The following is a 21,805-nucleotide window of genomic DNA, read 5'->3' as shown; positions in this document are numbered from 1 at the left end:
CACCCTTCCTCGTTGCATTCCTGGTAATCACCTCAGCCTTCTGTCCGTGACTACGAGCTCTGCCTTGGTCCTTTCTGCTTTCTGTTTGCCTGGCCCCATGGCTGTTTCGTGTTTTGCTGCAAAAATATCGCAGTGTAAGTTTCCTTGCTGTGCTACCTGTGGATTGCAAAAAAAAAAAATTCAGGCCCAGGAGTTCTTCTACATCTACGGAGACTCTTTGTCTGCACTTGTTGTTGAACTGTGTTCTTTACTCTTGATACATCTGAGCATGGAAAAGTGTGTACGCCATGTTTTTGTATATGAGGCCCCAGGTCCCCACATAAAATTGCCCATTTGGAACCCACTTAGTCAAAAACCAACATGAGCCCATGTGGGCTAACACAAGTGTGCCCCTGGCGGAACCCAGGAGCAAAACCAGATGGAACCCACACACATGGGCCCCAAATGGAAATGTTGGCTGGGCCATCTTTTTGGCAAACATTAAATAATTCAACTGAGAACATACAGCATTCTGGTAGTTAATAGCAAAAATTAAAGATAAACGGACTAACGGAAGTTCTCTCAGGACTTTTCACTGTCCTGAGTTTCAAACATAATGGGCCTCATTCGCAAATAAATGTGTAGAAATGTTCTTACTCTGCCCACTGTATATGCAAAATCACCGCCGGATTCATGACGTGCACCGGCCAATTTTCTTCTTCGTGCCCATGTTAGTGAATCAAATTTAATTCTAATTGATGGGTTTGTAACTGCAAACTGCATAAACCACACCCCTATTAGCCCTATAAAAGGACATCCATTTGTGTCATGTGTCATCTTCCATGCCTCAAAAAAAGATGTGCAAGAAAGTTTGAGGTAGTGAGGGATGGACCCAAAAATGAAAACAATTTCACAACAGCAGAAATTTAGGTTATCATGTCAGATGTGGAGGCAAGCAAACAGACCCTTTTTTGGGAGCTTTTTCGCTGGAGGGTTGATGGCTAACAAAAAAAATACTGTTAATCGTCAATGCAGTGTCATCTAAGGTCCACGCCATGGCTTGGGTAAAGACGGTGTGGTTTGATAAAAAGGTGCATGCAAAGAAAAGGTTATCGGAGCCGAGAAAAAGAAAAACAAAGAAGGAAACGGAAGACAAAGACCATCTGACCTCACCCAGCAGGAACATATGATAGGAAAGTCGGCCATCTCGCATATACTGAACAGAATGACCAGAATGAGGGTGAAAGTGATGACATTCAGCCGTCATGTAATTATTTTGTTGTTCTTTCAATGAGCGAAGTCAATCAGAAAAAGCAATTCTTTAATTAACTGAAATTGCCTGTTATTGCAACAATGAATTCATCTCTCGGCCCGGATGATCATGAAGTGGAGGATGTGAAACCCCCATCGCCTTTTTCCCATCTGCTACCACCAGCCGCACATCCCACTCGTCAGGCTACCGACCCCTCGGGACATTCGTTGGGAGGGCAACACTAACTGATGAGGTCCTGAAAAATCAGGTGGCTCCACCTAGTTGCTGTGAAGGTGACGGCAATGGGCATCAATAACATTCAGACAGTGAAACAGTTGTTGGACATTTTTGTTGAAAATTTTGGTGGGGGGAATCTTAATAAATCACGCCCAATGATTTTTGTGCTTCAGATAATAGAGACCCCATCAACTACTTAGTGGAGCAACGCTGGAAAATTCTTTTTATCAACTATGAAAAAAATATATAATTAATGTCCTTACTGTGTAGTGGCATGCAGCTCCAAACTGCCTCCAGCCAATCCAATCCAAATATCAAAGCTGATTTTGCCTCCAAGTCAATAATTCAAAAGTTGACACTCCAGAGGGAGCTGACTGGTGCATGAAATGCGACAGCATTTTTGTGCTACTTTTTATGGAGATGATTGAAACGTTTCAACCCTTTCGAGAGGAAAAAAAAACCTGCTATATAAGAGCTTTGGTTGTATGCACTAAGCAGATTTGGGCATAGCGAGTTTGGATTGCACAGAGCATTCGCTTCCTTAAAGGTTGCCTACTGCAAGACTCACTTCAGTGGGCAAAGCACAAGGACTAAGGGGGAGGAGGAAGGACGGTAAATTGAGGGAAATCTAAAATGCAGTGAGGATGAAGCTTAAAAAAAAAAAATCACACTAAAGTGTATTGGTTGTACTTGGACAAACAACTGTACTCACTGGAACTTAGTTTCGCCATTGCAAACTTTTTTTTTTTCTTGCACTCAACAAATACTCTACATTTAAAAAAAAAAAAGAATACAAACTTATATAAACTAAAATGAAGCATTTTCAGGAAAAAAAAGAGAATATACTTGCTCTAAAAGCTAATTAAAATTAACCCAATTTAAGAAAAACAAAAGTCAAAGAGAAATAAAAATGAACTATAATGAAAAACCAAAATTGATTGTAACACTGGTGTCCACCGTTGCAAGTATGAAGTGACATTAGAGCAACTACAGTGGAACCTTTGGTTTTCATGATCAGTCAATTCCGAAAATAACTTACTGAGCTCATTAAAAACAAAATCGACATGTTTTTTTTTTTTTTATTATTCATTTTTTGCTGATTTTTTTAAAACATTAACACATTATAGCATAAGACAAAGATAATAAAATTCACACATCAACCCCAACAAACCAAAAAATCTGCCAATTTTTTTCCTCTATCAAGTTAAAATACTTCAAATGACAAAAGAACACTACATATCACTTATGTTAGTTATCTACAGATAATTACCATTACTTCTAAATCCCGCTTTGATGATGTACAGTCAATATCACTGATTGAGGCCTGACAATGTGGACCATGTTTTTTGGTTAAATGCACTGTGTCTTCACGGTGAAATTAGAGTGTTTGTTTGACAAGTCGCCAATCAATAAAGAGTGGCGAATTCAATAGGTAATTGCCAAGGGAACAAAACTGTCTCTAAGCCCTTCTTGGCTTAGCTGGTGTTGGTATGTGAATAGTGTCATTACATTGGACTTTTTAACGTCAAGCGTCGTTTCATGGACTGAAAGGCTCTCATGGCATTTACATTTTGAAGCTGTTAGTTCATTAACCTTCTGATCCTTAGAACTATCTCCTCATTATTTCCTTTTTGTGGTTTAACTCACCCGTTTCAAACACTTATGGCCGCCAATACATTACCTCTGTCTGCTTGTTACCACACAGGTCAATTACAATTAGCATCTCAAGGGCCAAGACTTGACGGCTCCAACATTAAAGGTGGCATACCTCCCTGAACGGCGGATGTTTGCAAAGGTAGCAAATATTGGCAAAAATCAAGGGGTGGCCTCTTTTTTAGCGATTTAGCAGTGCTTAGAGGCAATAGCAATATCCGCGTAGATATTTGGGAAACTGTTTGCTAAAGAAAGATATCAATCAATCAATCACATTTTATTTATATAGCACTTTTCATACATAAAAATGCAACTCAAAGTGCTTTAAAACATTCAAAGCAAAACATAGAATTATCTTCAATCAAAAGAAAAGATAAATTATTTAAAAGTTGTTGAAAGCCAAACTAAAAAGGTGTGTCTTGAGCCTCCTCTTAAAAATATCAACAGTCTCTGCAGACCTGACATCCTCTGGCAGGCTATTCCAAAGGTGAGGACCAAAACGGCTGAATGCAGCCTCGCCATGCATTTTAGTCCTCACCCTTGGAATAAATAAAAGGCCGGCGCCAGAGGACCTCAGGATCCGCGAGGGCTGGTATGATAAAAGCAAATCAGATAAATAAGATGGCCCAAGACCATTAACACATTTATAAACTAATAAAAGTACTTTAAAATCGATCCTGAAACACACAGGGAGCCAATGCAGCAATTTCAAAACTGGCGTAATGTGCTCCCGCCCTCTGGTTCTCGTCAGCACCCGAGCGGCTGAATTCTGCAGTAGTTGCAGTGGTGAAATGCTCTTTTTCGGGAGGCCAGAGAGCAGGGCATTACAGTAATCTAAACGACAGGAAATAAAGGCATGCATCAGCACTTCCGTGTTAGCCTGAGAGAGAAACGGGCGGACTCTGGCGATATTCTTAAGGTGATAAAAACCAATCTTGGTTACATTTTTAATATGAGGAATAAAACTGAGCTCAGAGTCAAAAATGACGCCAAGGTTCTTCACACAGTGTGAGGGATTAAAAATGTGTAGTTTTGGTAAAAGCTTCTCTCTCTGACCTTCGGGACCGATAACTAAAACCTCAGTCTTGTCCTGATTGAGCTGTAGGAAATTATCTGCCATCCATGACTTGATATCTAAAATGCAATTTAAAAGAGTATCAATGGGTCCTGTGTCATCAGGAGACACGGCAATATACAGCTGCGTGTCATCAGCATAGCTGTGAAAGCTGATGCCGTGTCCCCTGATGACATCCCCGAGGGGAAGCATATAAAGATTAAAAAGTAGGGGGCCTAAAATCGAACCTTGAGGAACCCCACATTTAATTTCATGAGTTTTAGAGGAACAAGTATCCATACTTACAAAGAAATATCGGTCTGTGAGATAGGAATAAAACCAGTCAAAAACAGTACCAGAGATGCCCACTAGATTTTTAAGTCTATTTAATAAAATTTGGTGATCTACTGTATCAAAAGCAGCGCTTAGATCCAGTAGCACCAAGACTGTGAGTTTTCTCACGTCTGCAGTGCAACTAATATCATTTAAGATCCTTAAAAGAGCAGTCTCCGTACTGTGGTTCATCCTAAAACCAGATTGATATTTCTCCAAAATATTATTTGTATTTAAAAAATGATTCAACTGGATGAAAACCAGTTTTTCTAAAATCTTACTTAAAAACGGTAAGTTGGATACGGGTCTGTAGTTATTAAAAACGCTCGGGTCAGAACCGCTCTTCTTCAGAAGGGGCTTCACCACCGCCGTTTTAAAGGCAGCGGGGAAGACGCCTGTCTGAAGAGAGCAATTGACTATATTTAAAATTTAGTGACTATTTAGGACAGTATTGCGAAGATTAGCACCTATTTGCCATTGTTTGGGAGAATTAGGGACCATTTGCTTACACATGAATGGGTCGAAATATATTGGAACCACTGTCACGTGGTCTCTAGCATTGGTGAATAAAAAACAAACTTTGTCTTACGACCTTTTACAAATGCTTACAACTGTTTTGCATACATTTGCCATTGTTAGCAAAACAATGAATTTGCAAGGAAATGTTGAACATGTTCCAAAGAAAGATTATTTTTTTTGTGACAAGTAAAACATTTGCAACCTTGTGTGAAAACTGACCAAACCCCAAATTTTCACATTCATTCTACATTCACCACTCAGTGCGATACGGGCTTAAGCCTAATGCCCGTTTCATGCATGCATTTCACCGTTGTGCAATAACAGCCTGACACTGTATTGCAAAGGCCAGAAAGATTTCTTTAATGTTCACCTTGTCTGTTCTGTTGATTAGAATGGCTCCAGCAGTAAGTACTACTTGGGTTTCAGTATCAAGCACGGCAGGAGGAAGTTAAATGGGAAACCTTATGAACTATATTGCATTTGAAAATATGGTACACACCCCTCATTGATGTTAATGTTTTCAACTGAATATTTGGACACAATTTCACAGCTGCTAAACAGTCACAAATAGACCCAATAGAAATCTGTTTCTTGACAGACTACACAAATGTATTCAATGGGGTAAATTATTGGGACCCAATAGGTAATTTTTTGACTGTAATTATGGTCTCAAGATGAAAAAGTGACAAATGCAAAATGTATACCTTGGTTACACCACCACACTAAAATTCAACCCCAATCGTGTTGCCTTTCCGCAAAGTGGAGATGAATATACAAAGATCTTTTCATTATGTAGCTCAACAGTGAATGCAAAGACCAAGTAGAAATTGTTAAAATATTTCACGTTGTGCCCCACATGACACAAGACATTCAAACAAGATTGAAATTGAATTTAAGTACCTCTCACACAATGTCCCCACTCTCCCGCAATATGATTGCCCTTTCTGTACAACAGGCCAGCTACATCTCTAATCCAGACATATTTAGCTGGATAATCACCTTTATTATATAATCCACAGGTTAAATAAGGCTTTGCATACACACCTTGTTTATCATCCCAGTCAAACAAGAAGGAAATAAATACACTCCTTTTTTGCCCGTTTAAGAAGGTAAGACTACAAAGTTGCTGTGCAAATGAATTATTGTTAAGTGTCATGTTTTGCTTTGGGATGCTCGATAATTCAACGTTGCAGGAATTGGCTATGGTTCATTTGCGAGCCTGTTACATAGCATGTTTTTTCCTCTAACAGACTAATGACACTGGCAGACGTCTCGTCTCTGCTTGATTAGATGATTTTTTGGGGGGATTTTTTTGGGGCCATGCTTCTAAAGGGCTCTGTTTTGCTTTGTTGTTTCTTCCCTGTTGCTCTCGACAACACCCTCACTCGGCCACTTTGAATTCTAATCCAGCTCCACCGCACCATTTTAAAACCGATCTTTACAAGAACAGAGAAAAATGTTCTGATTAGACTTTGAATTACAAAGTGAAGGATGGATGTGTGGCGGTGAGGAAAAGGTTGAATTACCCCAACCCCTTATCAGTGTCAATGCTGATCATCTCATTTTAGAGCCTTGACACAAAATCAGTGGCGGTGAGTAAGGTGCGGTTGCTGAGAGGAAGGAGTGGAGAGATGCTGAAATAGGTGAAGATAAGATGGAGTAACAAAACCAATTGCACTACTATCGGCTGCTTTTGGATCAAGCATTGGCTGGTTGCGTCCACTGGGATAGATTGTCTTTAGACTGGACAGCTCGTGTAATACAAAACAAAAGAGGAAAATACAAAGAGACGTCAAGCCTAACCTCAACTGAAACCCAGGGTCAATAAACTTTTACAACAAACTCAACCGATTTCCGGCTTTCTCCCTGGATGAAAAGGTCTTCTCATTACAGACAATTGGATTCAATTGGGGAAATGAAACTATCTGAGGTTGATGTCACGTGTGAAGTTATGTCTACGCATCTGTGTATTATTGCCAAATGTCATAGACTACAGATACATCATTATGTTTATCTGCCTACGTTGTATTATCACAGAACACTAGGTTCAAGTCAGATGGGGGGAAAAAAAAAAAACTCATTTGGAAAAGGGTGGCGTACCCTCTCCAGGTGGAGGATGACATTTGTCCCAAGTGGAGGAATTGAAGTATATTGGGGTCTTGGTCTTGGTGCAGTAGATCAACAGGTGGATCGGTGCAGTGTCTGCAGTGATATGGACTCTACATTGGTCTGTCTTGGTGAAGAAGGAGCTGAGCCGGAAGGCGAAGCTTTCAAGTAAGCGGTTGGTCGATTTGTCCAAACTCACATAAGTTGTGGGTTGGGACAGAAAGAACAAGATCACAAATACAAGAGGCCGAAATGAGTTACCCCTACAGTATGTCCGGGCTCGCTGTTAGAGATAGGTTGAGAAGCTCGGCCATCCGGGAGGGCCTCAGAGTAGAGTCGCTTCTCCCCCGCATCAAGAGGAGCCAGATGAGGTGGCTTGGGCCCCTGGTTAGGATGCATTCTAGATGCTTCCCTGGTCAGATGTCGTAAGCATGTTCTAGGATATGTAGGCGAGACGTGGCTGACCTGGATAATCCTCAACGTCTCCCCCGGGAGAGCTGGTTGAAGTGGCTCGGGAGTCGCCCCCCTTGATAAGCGGTAAAAAAAGTGAAAGATAGATGGATGGATGGATGGATGAAAAAAACACTAGTTTGAAGAATAGCAATATTAGGTCCACTTGCACAATCTATTGAGAACATGGAGATTTCCATCAAACATTTCTTGGTGACTTACGTGAAACTTTTCTACTCATTTGAGTGATGGTGGTCAAAATATTTACAGTGTGGCCTAGTTGTTTTCTATGATATTTTTTGTAATCACTTTTGTCAAACGTGTGCGCGTACACATCGTGGTGTTCTTGTTTGTGTGACATCAGTTATGAATCCCAGAATCCTTCACTCCAGTGGCTCTTGTGAAATATATTTAGACCATCTCCATTTAGATTCTAACCTCCGACACTCCAGTCAGGCCCTTCAATTCAGTTTTTTCTCCCCAGGCCAGTCCAAGTGACTCCCAATTTCATTATTTCAATTAGCGTGATTCGGATCTAAAATTGTGTGCGGCCGCTCCGTGATTGACAGCAATTGACCACTTAGAGAGGAGAGCAGCAGGCATACGATGTTGCTCAATGATTTGTGTTGTGTTTCTTCAGTCTGAGTGTGTTTGTTTACTCTGATGGGATTTGCGCTCAGTGAAGATGAGGGCAATTCTTTTGGCAAACAACAAGAGACCACCACAACAAAACTTGTAAATATTTAGTTTTGTTCGTATGCCATCCAAAAGCGTGCATGCAAAAATGTAAGAACCTTGAACAAACAACAATGATTGAATGCATATATTGAAATTTGTTTCCTAAAACGCTGCAGTATACACTCATCAGCCAGAACATTTAATTATTTCATTTAAACAAGAAGGATCCTAAAGAAGGGTTGTACCGGCCAACATTTAAAAAAAAAAAATTTTATTGACAGTGAATTTAATTGCTAAAATGTTACCATTGAATGGACCCACCCACCCTAGTGAGGATAAGCAGTATAGAAAATGACAGGACGGCATTTTTTTACCTGCTCTATATTGAAATATATCACATTGTGCATTGTTGTGGCCTAAGAATGCAGGCGGTCACGACCAGTAGCAGTATAAGAGAAAACCTCCCGACTGTAATCACAAGGACAGGAACGTCCCCCTCCCCCCTTACAGTTTAACATGCTTGCAGCGTGTTGCAGTCAGCACGCACGCTGATTGTATGGAAGCGTGACAGACAGGCAATCACTACTCAGTCATGGCACGTTGTAACCCGGTGGGAGTTGGCAACGCGGTTCGTTTGGCGACGGCGCATGAAGCGGTCGGGTGTAATTCAGAGGACTGGCTGATCTTCATGTCTCTTCCTATTAGGGCTCACGTGTAGGCGGAGGGCCGAGTGGTGGCCGCTGGAGCAGATCATGGGTATCTGTCTTTGCGCCGCTTCTTTGGCATGTGCGCTGGTGGATTGAGGCGTTTATGTTTATAGCGCATCAATGCAAAATGCGCTCCTTCATCATCAGGCCATGATAGTTAGAATCGCAAAGGTCCATGACAGAACATTAATCTGCCTCACTAACAGTCAACCATAAGTCTCTGCTCTCCGCTTCTCCAAGTTTTTTTTTTCATCCCCCCTTCTTCAATGTTTCTCTCTCTCTCTCTCTCTCTCTCTCTTGCATCCCTGTCTTCCAAATTGCACACCATTTTTCTTCACAGCCCATCTGTAAAGCGCATCCCGACTGTCTCCGTGTTCTTTTTTTCATTGCTTATCCAGTACGTGATTTTATTGCATTGCGCAATATTAAATTATTTACCCTTTAACATCAAGGTGCTTGAATTTCATCTATGTCTGACTTCTGCTCCCTTGCCACTTAATATGAAGTTAGTATAACTCAAGCCTTGTACTGTGCAAGAACAAAAATGAAAGAGGTCACATGAAGGAGACAAATGGTTGCCTCAAAAAAACGCAATGCTCTCTTGCAGCATTAGCTCCGTAAGGACTAAGCTACAGTACGATGACTCGACTAAGGGGCCAGTATGTGAGTATAGTGGGAGTGTGTGAAAAGTTGGGAGTGGTTGATGGGGAGATGCCAGTTAACTTTCGAGCACTACCAATGTGCCCTTGAACACAATGACTTTGGGTAGCACATTGTTCATGAAGTCTCTTCAGGCTAGTATCCCTCCCTTGATGCACGCATTCATGCGGATCAAGGTTTGTGTTTATATGCATGAAAATCATTAAAAAATTGGATTTTCCCCTGTGGTACAATTAAAAGAACTTCTTGTCTTAGTGCAAGGAGTCCCTTATTAGTGTTGGTATCATGAGAAATAAACATTTCAGATGTGTGTTTTTTTTTTATATGTAGTTTTAGGGCATAAAAATATGTTAAAAAATGTTCAGGAGAAACCACAGAAGTAGTCATTTATTCCTTTACCCTGAAAGAATGAAAATCAAACTAATTACCTCAAAGTTCAAAATGTCACCATCATATGATCAATGTCAATGCTGGTATATGTGAGATTTTATGATTCTTAAGTCTCACCCTAGTGTAAAAATAGGGTTGTCAGGGCTCTATATTTGTGGACAGCTCAGGTGAACTCAAGCGTAAAAAGGGGTGCATTTTGATTTTCGCGTATGTGGGAATTTGGCAGACGGCTCTGCGCCAAGCTGGGGTGTTCCGTGCACCAGGGACATTTGCTTTGACACACTTGACAATTTGGTGGCTGAAAGTAAACTCAACTTTATAATATTTTTTAAAAACTGCCCCCTTGCTGCTCCTTGTAACCGTATTTTGCATGCTTCAACATCCTGCATGGACTCCAGCAATTCCGTTTCCGCTTCTGCCAGGTCGAAGCGCACCGATTTTAAAGGGAATGAGAGGAGCGACTTCCAATCAAGTTGACTGTGTTGACACCCACTACAGCGCAAACATTTCTAACTTGGCCAAGCTGTGTGTGTCTGCGAAAATACCAACACTTGGCCCCATGCACAAGTGCAAGACTTACTTTTATTTTTTCCCCTTCTTTTTCTCTTTTTATGTTCTCTTAACAACAACCCTTGTTGAGGTTGATCCTTCTATGGAAAGTGTTGGGAAATCCCACAAAAAGCAAAATAAAAGGCAATACAGACACTTGAATGAATCATTTGATTCACTCAGGTCTTGCATGATTGTGAATGATACCAGTTCAAACACTGGCTTTGTGCGGCTTTAGGTGTTATTTTTCCCTAGAATTTTGGTTGATTGTCTGTATGTGCCATATTATTGATTGGCACCCGTCTGGGACATTTGCCACTAAGCCCCCCCTCAAAGTCAGCCAAGATGGGCTCCAGCTGACTCATGGCATTGAACAGGATAAGCAGAAGAACATGAATTGATGGATAGCAGGAATTTACCTTTTAAAATGTGTTGTTTCTTTTCAGCAGGATGTCTTTAAAAAGTGTAAAGGGAGGACCAGAAAGTCGACCATCATCTGCAGCCAGGTTAGTCAATTCTAACAATATGGGTTGAACAAATGAGTATTGATTTGATACTTAACCAGTATATTTCCCAAAAGGCAGATGTCAACTTGTGTTTATTTATGAATATAAATAGTCAGATTATTCTAAATGCTAGTTTTAAAGGCTTAACCATGTTTTTTTTTTTTTTCCCCCTCCAAGCATGTCTCCTCGAGGGGGGAGGGGTTCGACAGTCGGCAGATCCCCAACCAGTGGCAGATTTAAAAACAAGGCTCTTCAGCTCAGCCTCTCCAAGAAATTCTGGTTATTATCAATCTCTGTTTCTCATCAACACTGATTAAGAGAAGGAGAGAATTAGAGTCACTGATTGGTGCATCAGCTGCAAAACAAGCCCTCAAAGATCTAAATTAAAGGACACTTCACCCGTTTCTCCAGTGACTGATGTAATGAGCCATGTCAGCTGATTGGACTGCTCATGTTTTTCAATTATTTCTTGAAGCAGTGACTTCAAAGTGGGTTTGATGCAGCTATAGCTTTAAGAGAATGATGTGCCCCTCAAATGTGTGTGCCTGTTTTTAAGTGAGTTGTGATGGCAAGTTAAAAGCCATTGTATGAGGCTGATAGTTTGTTCTAAAATGCACAATTTACAGCTCAAAGTCTCCCACGGCTCCGAAAAAGAGCAACGGTGGTGGTAGTGAGGAGGGGAGTCGACGCGGTAAACGAAGCCTCAGCAACAGCTCGGCAGTGGCAGCCGCCTACATCGCATACCTCAACAAACTCTTTGGACAGGTCAGTTCAACGACACGGCAAAACATTTAGGAATAATTAACCTTTCTTCACGTTCTTAAAAGCTTTGCTGGAACTCCATTGAAATATCAACCTCTGAAAAAAAAAATCCCTTGTTTGTTCACAACCAAGACAGATCAGTACATCTTTTTGATTTTTAATTGACTTGACATCCTACCAAAAATCCAAATTCAAACCGATAACATTTAGTGATATGGTAAAACTCTATTACTAATAAGTAACGCTGTCAATGTAGCAGAGCTGGGCATTTTACTGAAATTCACCAGTCCGTTTATCGCTTGCAGCCGGGGAGCCCTTCCGCCGTCTGTCTACCCGTTTTTTCTGGCCTATACCATAATCGCCTATAGGCCGGTCCGGCTATCATTTTAAATTGGCTTCCTTTAGCGTTTCCGTCTACCAACTTCGATACACACATGCACACACACACCCACACATATACATATATTTATATATATCAGGAATTCAGGGCAGACAGGACAGATTTAGTGCAAATGTGAGTGAGACAAGGTAATTTTGATTGTCAGTTACTCAATAGGTTATACAATTGAATTGAGTGAATAAAAGGCAGGCTCATGAAGAATTCATGTTTCAATAAAGCGTCTGTACAGATGTACTCAAGTAACATCTATTTTGTTCCTTAAGTGTAAAGTAAAATGTGTTTTTACCTTGAGTAATTTGAACATTTTGGGATCTATTTTTGTAGACAACGCGCATGAATCGGGCTTAAAAGTGGCGCATCTTAATTTTCGTATCGGTGCAAGCCTTGTTAAGTGTGATTGGGAATTTGGCACTTTTTTTTTTTTTTAAGCATAGAAGCAGTGTGCACTGGTCCCAGCCTATGTAGCTCTGCTCACTTCCACATTTCCTCATTGTCATATAAATCAGCCACGCAGAGGTTCATCTTTTTGATATGTTGAAGGGGGTTTTAGTAGGGATGTCCACATAAATTTTGGTGCCAATTGATCACTGTTTTTGGACGTTATAAGCAATGAAAGTACAATGATTTCCAATGGAGAGTTTGTAATCGGTCCCTCCAGTGACTCCGACCGAACAAGGATAGAACGGTAGGGGGCGCGGCCATTCTGCTCATTAACAAGATGCGTTATTCATGGAGTCACTTATTTCCTAATTTCTCCCAAATGTATTGATGAAATAGAAAATGACAACTCTTTTCATTTTCCTGATCAAAAAATATATAAAATGAACTTGTTAGTGAAACATGGCCATCCCGACCCAACCATCCCTTTAAACCCTCTGAATCCAGCCAGCTGACTAGCTTTCATTGGCCGGGAAGCTATTCAGCTGTCTTCACTCCCACGATGGTGCAAACCCCCATTTCTAACTTCAAGCGTCTAAGAAAATACCAAAAGAAAGAAAGCTCCACCCATGTGCACAACTAGTCTGCGCTTTGCGCTGGGCCAAAAATAGAGCCTTTAAGTTAACTAGACTGCAAGGATGAGTGGAATACCGTATGAAGAGGTATAAATGTGCCTAACAATACAATATTGAATTAACATTATAGTTACTTTGTCTTACAGGGTAGATGCATTTGTTGTGCAAAAACAATTACTATTGATTGAGAATTTAACCACTGGGTGATGTCTGCAGCGAACCATTACAATACTGAAATTAATGCTTTTTTGCAAGTCAGTAATTGCCTATATAGAGCAGGTCAAATGATTGTGAAAAGTCAATATCAAACCAGACTCTATTAATTCAAACAAAGAGCAGAATAATGAAGACTGTGGGGTAAACCGTCAAGAAATAATTCCACTAACCTGGACTGGCTGGCCCGTTGCCCTGCATGACTCATGTTACAGCAACGCCGGTATTGCTGTAAGAACTTATAGCGCTATCGTGCCATCTCAGTGGCATCCTTAATGAAACTTCATTAACTCCATTATAATGTCTGTAACAGAAAACATAATGACTTTGGCATTGGCAAAACCACTTAAATGTATTGTAATTATGGCTGTCAAAATTAAAACATTAACTATGGAGATTAATTTAAATTTCATAATGCAGAAAAAAAAATTAAATCAGTTAACTCAATTTGATTTATTTCCTTTAGCAGGTGACCTCAGCTCACTGTGCAGCCAAACTTAGAGGAGAGTTACTGTCGCGAAGACGGACTTTTACATAGTTCTACTTTCAAAAGTTACCATTTGCACACTTTGCACAGCCAAATTCAAATACCATACAAGTTGTACGTCTTCGGTGTATCGTTCAACTGTTGCATTTTACAGGAAAAGAATCGTATTCAAGGATCAAAGAAAGCTATTAGAACAGTTTGTGAATCGAAATATACTTTTTTTCCACATTAAAAAACACAGTAAATAACGGTTCCAAGCTTCATAAAAAAATTGTAGTTAAAATATACGATTAATCGCGACCAATTACGGAAAATTTTGCGATTAATTAGTTAAAAAATGTTAATCGCTTGACACTAATTGTATTCCTTTAGATTCACTCACTGAGCTGAAGTCTCAAGAAATGCGAGCTCTTATGTGATACGCTGAGGTGTCACGTGACGTCACGTATGACAGCAGGTCTGAAGTTTTGTGCGACTTGGCTGAATTCACAAGGACTTCAAATTTAGAGACTCCATCGTATTTAATCAATGAATGGGGTATCACGGCATTAAGGGAACATTTAGTCGGATAAAGAGAGCTCTGTTGAAGAATATTATGCATTTGATTCAGCTTTGCTGTGTTTCCTGTTATTACCATCGTGGCGATATCGCTTTCATCCAGGAACATTATGAGCCCCAAATGAGACCTCATTATAAAACTAAAATGGTTTTCATGCTTTGTCATCACAGGGGAGGGATTTACTCATTTAAAAAAAGAGAAACATCTTCACCAAAGGGAGTCATCTGCCTGAACATTTTAATCATGTTTTTAACTAGGCTTCACAATAAGTAAAAGGACCGTTTCGTTGATTTGGAGCCCATTTACTGGCGGTGAAAACAGCTCCGCAATGACCTTCAACATATGGTGCTTGTGTTGTCACCACTAGAAAGGTAGAAGCCTCTGCATTGGATCCCCGTTTATAATGTACTCATTTGTGGCAAAGAGGCTGAAGCAAGCAGGCCATTCATCCTGCAGTGATCCTAATCCCTGCCTCAGTATTAATTAGCCCCTTAGCTACGTTTACTGTCAGCCCTCATTAGAGGAGGCTGGACAAGACAAATAGATAATGGAAGAGAGTTGATGCATCACATGCCTGACACTGCCACAACAGAAGAAAGATGCAGAGGACGGATACTACATTTGGGTGCGGAAACAACTGTGCACAACATGCACAGCTGCATCGCCGTTGTTTGGAAATCCCATTTAATTGTGTGTCAACGTACCTCTCATATATGTATTCATACTCGAGAAGCAGCGGGCAGCTCAATGGGCCAACTGAAGGCAGACGGAATGAAATTAACTGTTAATGGGCTCAATGCGATGGGTGCGTTCAGAGCCCACATGGCCATCAAATCCTTTCTGGATGAAAGAAAAATCCAATTAATGTGTTGACCTTGTCATCTAGATATACCCTTGTGGAGCAGAGGATCTTTGATAAGATAAACATAACCAATGTACCCCAGGTAACGCCAGCTCTTTTATGTTGTGGTGTCGAAACAATATTAAAAATGAAAACGTTTATATAAATCATGAGTGGTTTTAGCATTTGAAACAGAGTTCTACTTAAAGTGGAATCACTGCTGGCACAAGTGTGTGTTGGCATTGAATTTGTGTTTCAACTCAGATGGCGCAGAGAATAATTGTTTGCATGGCTGCCATGTGGCCCAGCTTCCCAAGACACCATAGGGGCTGCTACTTTTCCTGAGGCGGTGCAGGACTTTTACCAAATGACCTTCTGTGATTAATGTATTAAGTATGTATTGAGCAAAGACATTTCATTACCTCTGCCAACATGGTAATGTTTTTTCATCATTTCTTCTTGTTGTGGCCGACTCATTAGCGCATCCTCCTCACAGTTCAGAGGTCATGGATTCAAATCTGGGCTCCGACCAGTCGTAACTTCATGGTGATCAGCGCTGGTGCAAATTGTTTTTTTGGTGCCCACGCCCCTCCCCTACACACTTGCGCATTGATGCACACACACAGAGCCAGTTGAGAGAACTGCTATTGTTACCTTGAATTTTTATAGGGTGTCCAATTTTAACAGTTGATTTGTATATTGAACGTGAACATTATTCACAAAAATGTTACAGTACATTATATTCTGTTTTACAACCTTTAAATCTGTTTGAATGTATGCAAGGGGCTCATTGCGGCATAAAAAGCATATGTCTCGAGTACTTTGCTATTTAAATGCCACTTCATAACGCAAAGAAGCTGCACTGTGCTCAGAAAAGTCATTTACGAGTCTTTCTCCTTGTTTTTTGGGCAATGGTCCGGTCGGTGTGTCTTCAGTACATGAGCCCGTTGCCATTATATCGCTTTTTGCATTGGCGTCTGGTGGCAGAGTTAAAACATAGAGTCCTTGATGTGTGGACGGAATAGTCCCACAAATGGGTACAGCCGAAACTGCGGTGGCAGGGAAGTCTCCTTTGACCACCCGGAGAAGTGAGGCGCTACAGTGGAGTCAATGCCGCCTCAGTGATGCAGCTAGCTAGCAAGCTAACGCTCGACTCCCGCGGGACGCTAGGTAGGTTTTGCCTGGCTTTGATACAAGTCTACAGTATCTTAGTCATTTTAGTCTAATTGACAAATTTCTGTCCTTTCTTTTTTGCGTGCTCCACGCCAGGTCATCATGAACATTTCCTCCTGCATTCCAACCACTCAGCGTGACTGACCTGCCCGAGCTATGACCCGCCCTGAGCTATTCTTTATACAAAATTAGGAGTCTGTGGACAGCTGTTTTTTTCCCCCTTCCTTCATGACAACGCCGTCTGGGCCCTGGACAAGTTTCACCGTCGATATTTATGCCACTGGCTCTAATCTTGCTGTTTGGAGTTTACATGTTCTCACCACGCCTGCGTGTGTTTTTTGTCAGCTACTCTACTCAGCTACTCTGTCCTCCCACATCCCCAAAACATGCATGATACTCAAGACTATAGTCTGGAGGTGTGAATGGTTGTTTTCCTATTTCTGCCCTGTGATTGGTTGGCAACCACTTCAAGTTGTACCCCGCTGCTCACCCAAAGTCAGATGGGGTAGGCTGTAGCACACCTGCTTTTTTAGTGTATAAGTGGTACAGAGAATGGATGGAGGGATATTTTTGTCATTAGAATATTACCGTACACTACAATTGATCATCAGTTTACACAAAACTGTTTGGAGGGGTGGTGTATACTGTTTGTAAAAAAATAACAGAATGTTACAACTGAGAGCAGGTCCAGATAAGGAGGTGTATCCAAGATTTGGTTTCTCAGAAAAATATCCGCTCATCTGAGTGATATTCCCGTTGACTCTGAAGTGGGATTATTAAATACAATGATTTTGCATTAAATGATTTACTGATGTGCCCCCTTTTGACAAATGCTCACTGTAAAAACCTTACAATTACCAAGAATGAACTGCAAGTGGCAGTTTAACAAGAATGGAAATAAAGACCAAATTGCAAATGCAATAAACATTTGGTCATACTTGTTACAAATGACTTGATTACACGGCCTTCGGTTCCATGTAGTGTCAAAATATTGTACGTCTGCATGAAAGAAGAAATGATCAGAGCTTTTTTTATGCTTCCTAAACTGGCGTGTCAATCAAGTTTCTTTGAGCTTATAGATATCCTGGGGCTTTGTGCCAAGCAGCATCTCCATATGTCTCATACAAGGAAGCAGCTTTCATGTTCCGCGCTTCACTATGTGGATGTCATGATGCTTTAGGAGACAAATTGTGCATTGGTAGCCCTGTACGATTCAAACATTTTCTTTTGGTTTGTTTTACTTAAAGCGGAAGTCAACCCAAACATATTTTTTTCAAGAATATGTTTTCAGCAGGCCCACGAGTTGAAACAAGGCATTCTGATTCATTTTGCGTTTGGGAAATAAAAGTTAGGCAGCAAAATGCACTCGTTTTTAGCGATCTCTGGGGGCGGCCAGTTTGTCTTCTGTCGACTGAAAATGACATCACAACTGCTCACAACGGCCAATCACGGCTGACCTGTTTTCTGAATCCGAGCTGTGATTGATTGTTGTGAGCAGTTGTGATGTCATTTTCAGTCGACAGAAGACAAAATGGCCGCCCCCAGAGATGGCTACAAATTAGTGGATTAACACTTATTCCACAAACACAATATTTATCAGAATGCCTGGTTTCAACAAGTGAGCTTGCATAGAACATATTCTTGAAAAAAAAATGTATGCGTTGACTTCCGCTTTAAGGCGCACTTCTTTTAATAAGATTATTCATTTAACTTTTGGTTCATCTTTCAAACCATCTCACGTAAACATTACATATGCAAATTAAACCAGAACGTGTTTACAAATATGCAAATGGTACAATTGTTTTAAGTACTGAGGCAAATGATTTGCAATTCACACTCATGGGAGACAAACAAGGCACTTGTCACTCTTTAAAAACAAGTCTGTTTGTTTTTTTTCAGTTCCTGGGTTGCCTCTGGATTCATTCCTGCACTAACTCTTTAATAACTGAACCTCAACCTTTGCTACATCTTCATTGCGCCAAATTCATGTTAATGTGGACCTCGTCTTCCCGACTCCCAGCTTTGCATGAAAAGTGTGGTGGTGGGTGGCTCGGGTGAACCAGAAGGAGAAAGAGAGGGAGAGTCAGCCTGAGCAAATGTCAAAAGAATACAGCAGAGAATACAGAACGTTTCACACACAAGACCATATGCAAATGATGGGTTTTTGTGTCGCTGTGCTGGCAAGCATATGCAGCCATCTTTCTGTGTCTGTGCGTCGCTGCACCAGAGCAAAATCAGTACGACTCACCATTGCATTTGTTTATGTGTGGGTGGGTGTTTGTATGCACACAGACTAAGCGTATGGCGGGTCCCTCTGGAGGCTGCAGCTGTAGACCAGCGCGTGCATTCGTGTGTGTGTGTGTGTGTGTGTGTGTGTTATAGGAGTGTATGATCTTGCGTCATTTTGCAAATGAGAAAGAAACGTTGCAGGGTGAAATCCCATTAGCCTTTGTTGTCAGCATGTGGCTGTGCTGACATGATATGCATGTTATTCTAATTTGGTCGGCACAAACTGATTATCGCTGGGGTGATTCTCAAGAGGATTTGAACTCTTAAAGTCACCTTGATTTTGATATCTTGTAGTCCAATTCTGTCTTGTAACTAAATCCAATGCCTTCCCTTCTTGTGCTGCGGAGGAGCGAGAGCTAATGCCTCTGGAGTTAGACGGTAAGATGCCATTTGGGTGACGGAGGTAGCCACGTGTCAAATGCATCACCGATCTTTGACACTCATGCTGAGATTTACTTCGGTAAAGACATATCAATTCTGCTGCCGGAGTACATCTGTCAGTAAAGTCTTTTTTTATTGTGTTCTAAAGCACAGTCTGGTCTCAATCTCATTTCAATATTTTGCCCTTAAGCTTGGAGCCAAGTGCAAAAAGCTCTCAAACTGTTCTCATTAGATACAAGACTTTTACAAGGAGGGAGAGAAATGTATCTGCCTGAAGATGTGTTGACTGAACTGCTTATGTATTTAATGTCTTAACCCAGCACAGTTTCACTGTTTTAATGACTTTTTTTTTCACAGCAGTCATTTTTATAGAGTGAAACAGTAAATAGTAGGGCAGATACAGTTATCACTGACGGACACCCGTTTTGCTGACGATTGACAAATGACGGGACATCTTTTCAAATTGACGGACTGATGGAAATGGGTTTTCATCCGTCAGTGTAATCGTCACTGGCGGACCATGAGTCCGCCACTGGCGGACGCCCTTTTTTGGGGGGGGACCGACTGACGGACCAACAGACTTCTGACGGACTTCGGACTGATGATTACAATTCAGTTCGTCACGAAAAATGACGGAATGACTAATGACAAAAGGGTAGCCTGGACCCTGATGGATGACGAATGACAGACCAGCAAAGTATTGTAAAATGTCCACCTCTGGTGATTAGGAGAACACCAAAAATACAAAACTGATTTCCAGAGTTGTAGATTGGTGATGCCTGGGCCAAGGAAGATCCCGCTACATTTTGGCGACGATCCAAGAAGTAAAGTTGCAGATACAGGAATTTAATTACAGAGTCACTATATTAAAACTGCTGGGTTAAAAGTAACCTGTGAAATAGATAACCCAGTACTGTTTCCAAAAGGGACCAAACCAATGCTGGGTTTTTTATACTCACCCATATTAGGTTAAGGATTCTTCCAACAAGGGGTAAAAACTACCCACATTGATGAGTTAAAGTTAAGGTTATCAGTATAGCTGTGATTAGAAATAATACTAATCCAATATTCAACCCAATCTGATGGGTCAAAATTGGGTAAATGTAACCCAATTTGCTCAAAATCCACAGCTACCCAGTGAGTCAGGTAGGAAAACCCAGAACATAGAGTGTAAGTGATTGTTTAAAAGTCGGGCTTTCCATGATCATTAAAACATTTTATTGCTCAAACAACAAATCAAAGATGGCCTAAGACTCAGGACTCTAATTGGATTTTTGTGGATGTGCTGCTCGATTAAGAAGTTCTTGTAAAATAACTATTGTCAAAGGATTCCAGATTAAAAAGAGGTTACATTAAAAAATATATCCAACCAAATACAGTTCCACTCTATAATTCATGCAAATGGTTTAAAAGTTGTTTGCCAATGGCTTTCAAGCAACAACTAAAATGACTTCACTGCTCCAAATTTGAAGTAAGACGCTTCAACATTGTAGGCGGGTGAGCATACGAGGTGTGTCAGATGAGTTCCAGAACTGGGGTTACGAAAGGTATATTTCAAAAGCAAACGACAAACAACAACTTTCCACTTTCAAATACCCATACTGTACCCATAGCGTGTAGCCATTGCTCCCAGCCTTCTCTGCCACGCCTTCGTGCACTCCTGGAAGGATTCTTGTGGAATCCTTCTTAGCTCTTGTCATCACGGATATCTTGATATCGTCCATGTCTTCGAAACGGGTCCCCCACATCGAAGAATGCAATCAAATTGACTTTGGGCTTGAAGTGTCGAGCTTCCTTCTGTCTCGGCACTGTCTCTCACTGAAGGCTCCGCTGTTTGATCTTCGGGTCGTACTCGAAGATTCATGACTCCTCACTGGTGATGAGTAGGAAGTTTGGTGTCATTGTTCTTATCATGACTCACTCTGCACATTGCTTGATGACCTGACACAAAGAATATGTATATAACAACCAGAGCTGGGCATTTTACTCAAAATTAAGCGTCCGTTATTCGTCATCCGTCTGCAGCGTGGGTACCCTTCCGTACCCTTCTATAGGCAGGTCCGCCTCTAATTTTAATTCTAAGCGACCGTCCCTTGGCGAGTCTGACTAAACTTTCACTTGCTTGTATTTACATTTTTTTTTAGTTCAATTTCTGTTGGCCTCTTGTTATGACATCATTTTGAAAATGATGGTGTGTGTGTGGGGGTGTGTTCGTGTGTGTGTGTGTGGGGCGGGGGGGTCTGTGTGCGTCTGTGTTAGAGTTGCGAGAGGCCTTCAAGGAGTTTGACTATGATGCAGATGGCTTCATACATTACAAAGACATCGCCGACTGCATGAGGACCATGGGCTACATGCCGACAGAGATGGAACTGATCGAGATCATCCAGCAGATCAAGATGAGATGTGTGTATTCATTTGTTTGGCTTTGCGGGTGTGTGTGCGTGCGTGCACGTCTTTCATTTCTCCCTCCAAAGTTATGTCATTCAATGACTGATGAGTCCATCTCAGGTGAGCAAGTGTGTGTAACGTGTAATGTGCCGTCGTGTGTGTTGCTTTTTTTTTTTTTTTTCCTGCCGCTGTGCGGAATTGATGTTTGTCTTTGAAGCCGGGGACA

General features: G+C 41.1%; 1 protein-coding gene across 3 annotated transcripts in view; it reads left to right on the top strand.

Moving 5' to 3' along the window:
* The first annotated feature begins 6,045 nt into the window (after positions 1-6,045).
* LOC147145977 (calcium-binding protein 2-like) overlaps positions 6,046-21,805 on the top strand; it is a 27,569-nt gene continuing 11,809 nt past the window's right edge. For 2 of the 3 annotated variants that reach the window (XR_015087065.1, XM_086032574.1), the window contains exons 1-6: positions 6,046-6,136; positions 11,014-11,073; positions 11,251-11,352; positions 11,700-11,838; positions 19,158-19,188; positions 21,451-21,594. Coding sequence is in view for 2 of the 3 variants with exons in the window: in XM_086032574.1 (XP_085888700.1) it covers positions 11,018-11,073; positions 11,251-11,352; positions 11,700-11,838; positions 19,158-19,188; positions 21,451-21,594 (472 nt within the window). In the remaining variant the exon portion in view is untranslated. The remainder of the gene's footprint in view (positions 6,137-11,013; positions 11,074-11,250; positions 11,353-11,699; positions 11,839-19,157; positions 19,189-21,450; positions 21,595-21,805) is intronic. The other variant, XM_086032575.1, reaches the window with a different exon arrangement.

The sequence above is a fragment of the Filicampus tigris genome, chromosome 6, assembly GCF_054856515.1.
Source record: "Filicampus tigris isolate MCC_2025a chromosome 6, RoL_Ftig_1.0, whole genome shotgun sequence".
Classification (NCBI taxonomy): Eukaryota; Metazoa; Chordata; class Actinopteri; order Syngnathiformes; family Syngnathidae; genus Filicampus; species Filicampus tigris.
The sequence above is the reverse complement of the archived record's forward strand: the minus strand, read 5'-3'. Positions and strand labels throughout refer to the sequence as shown.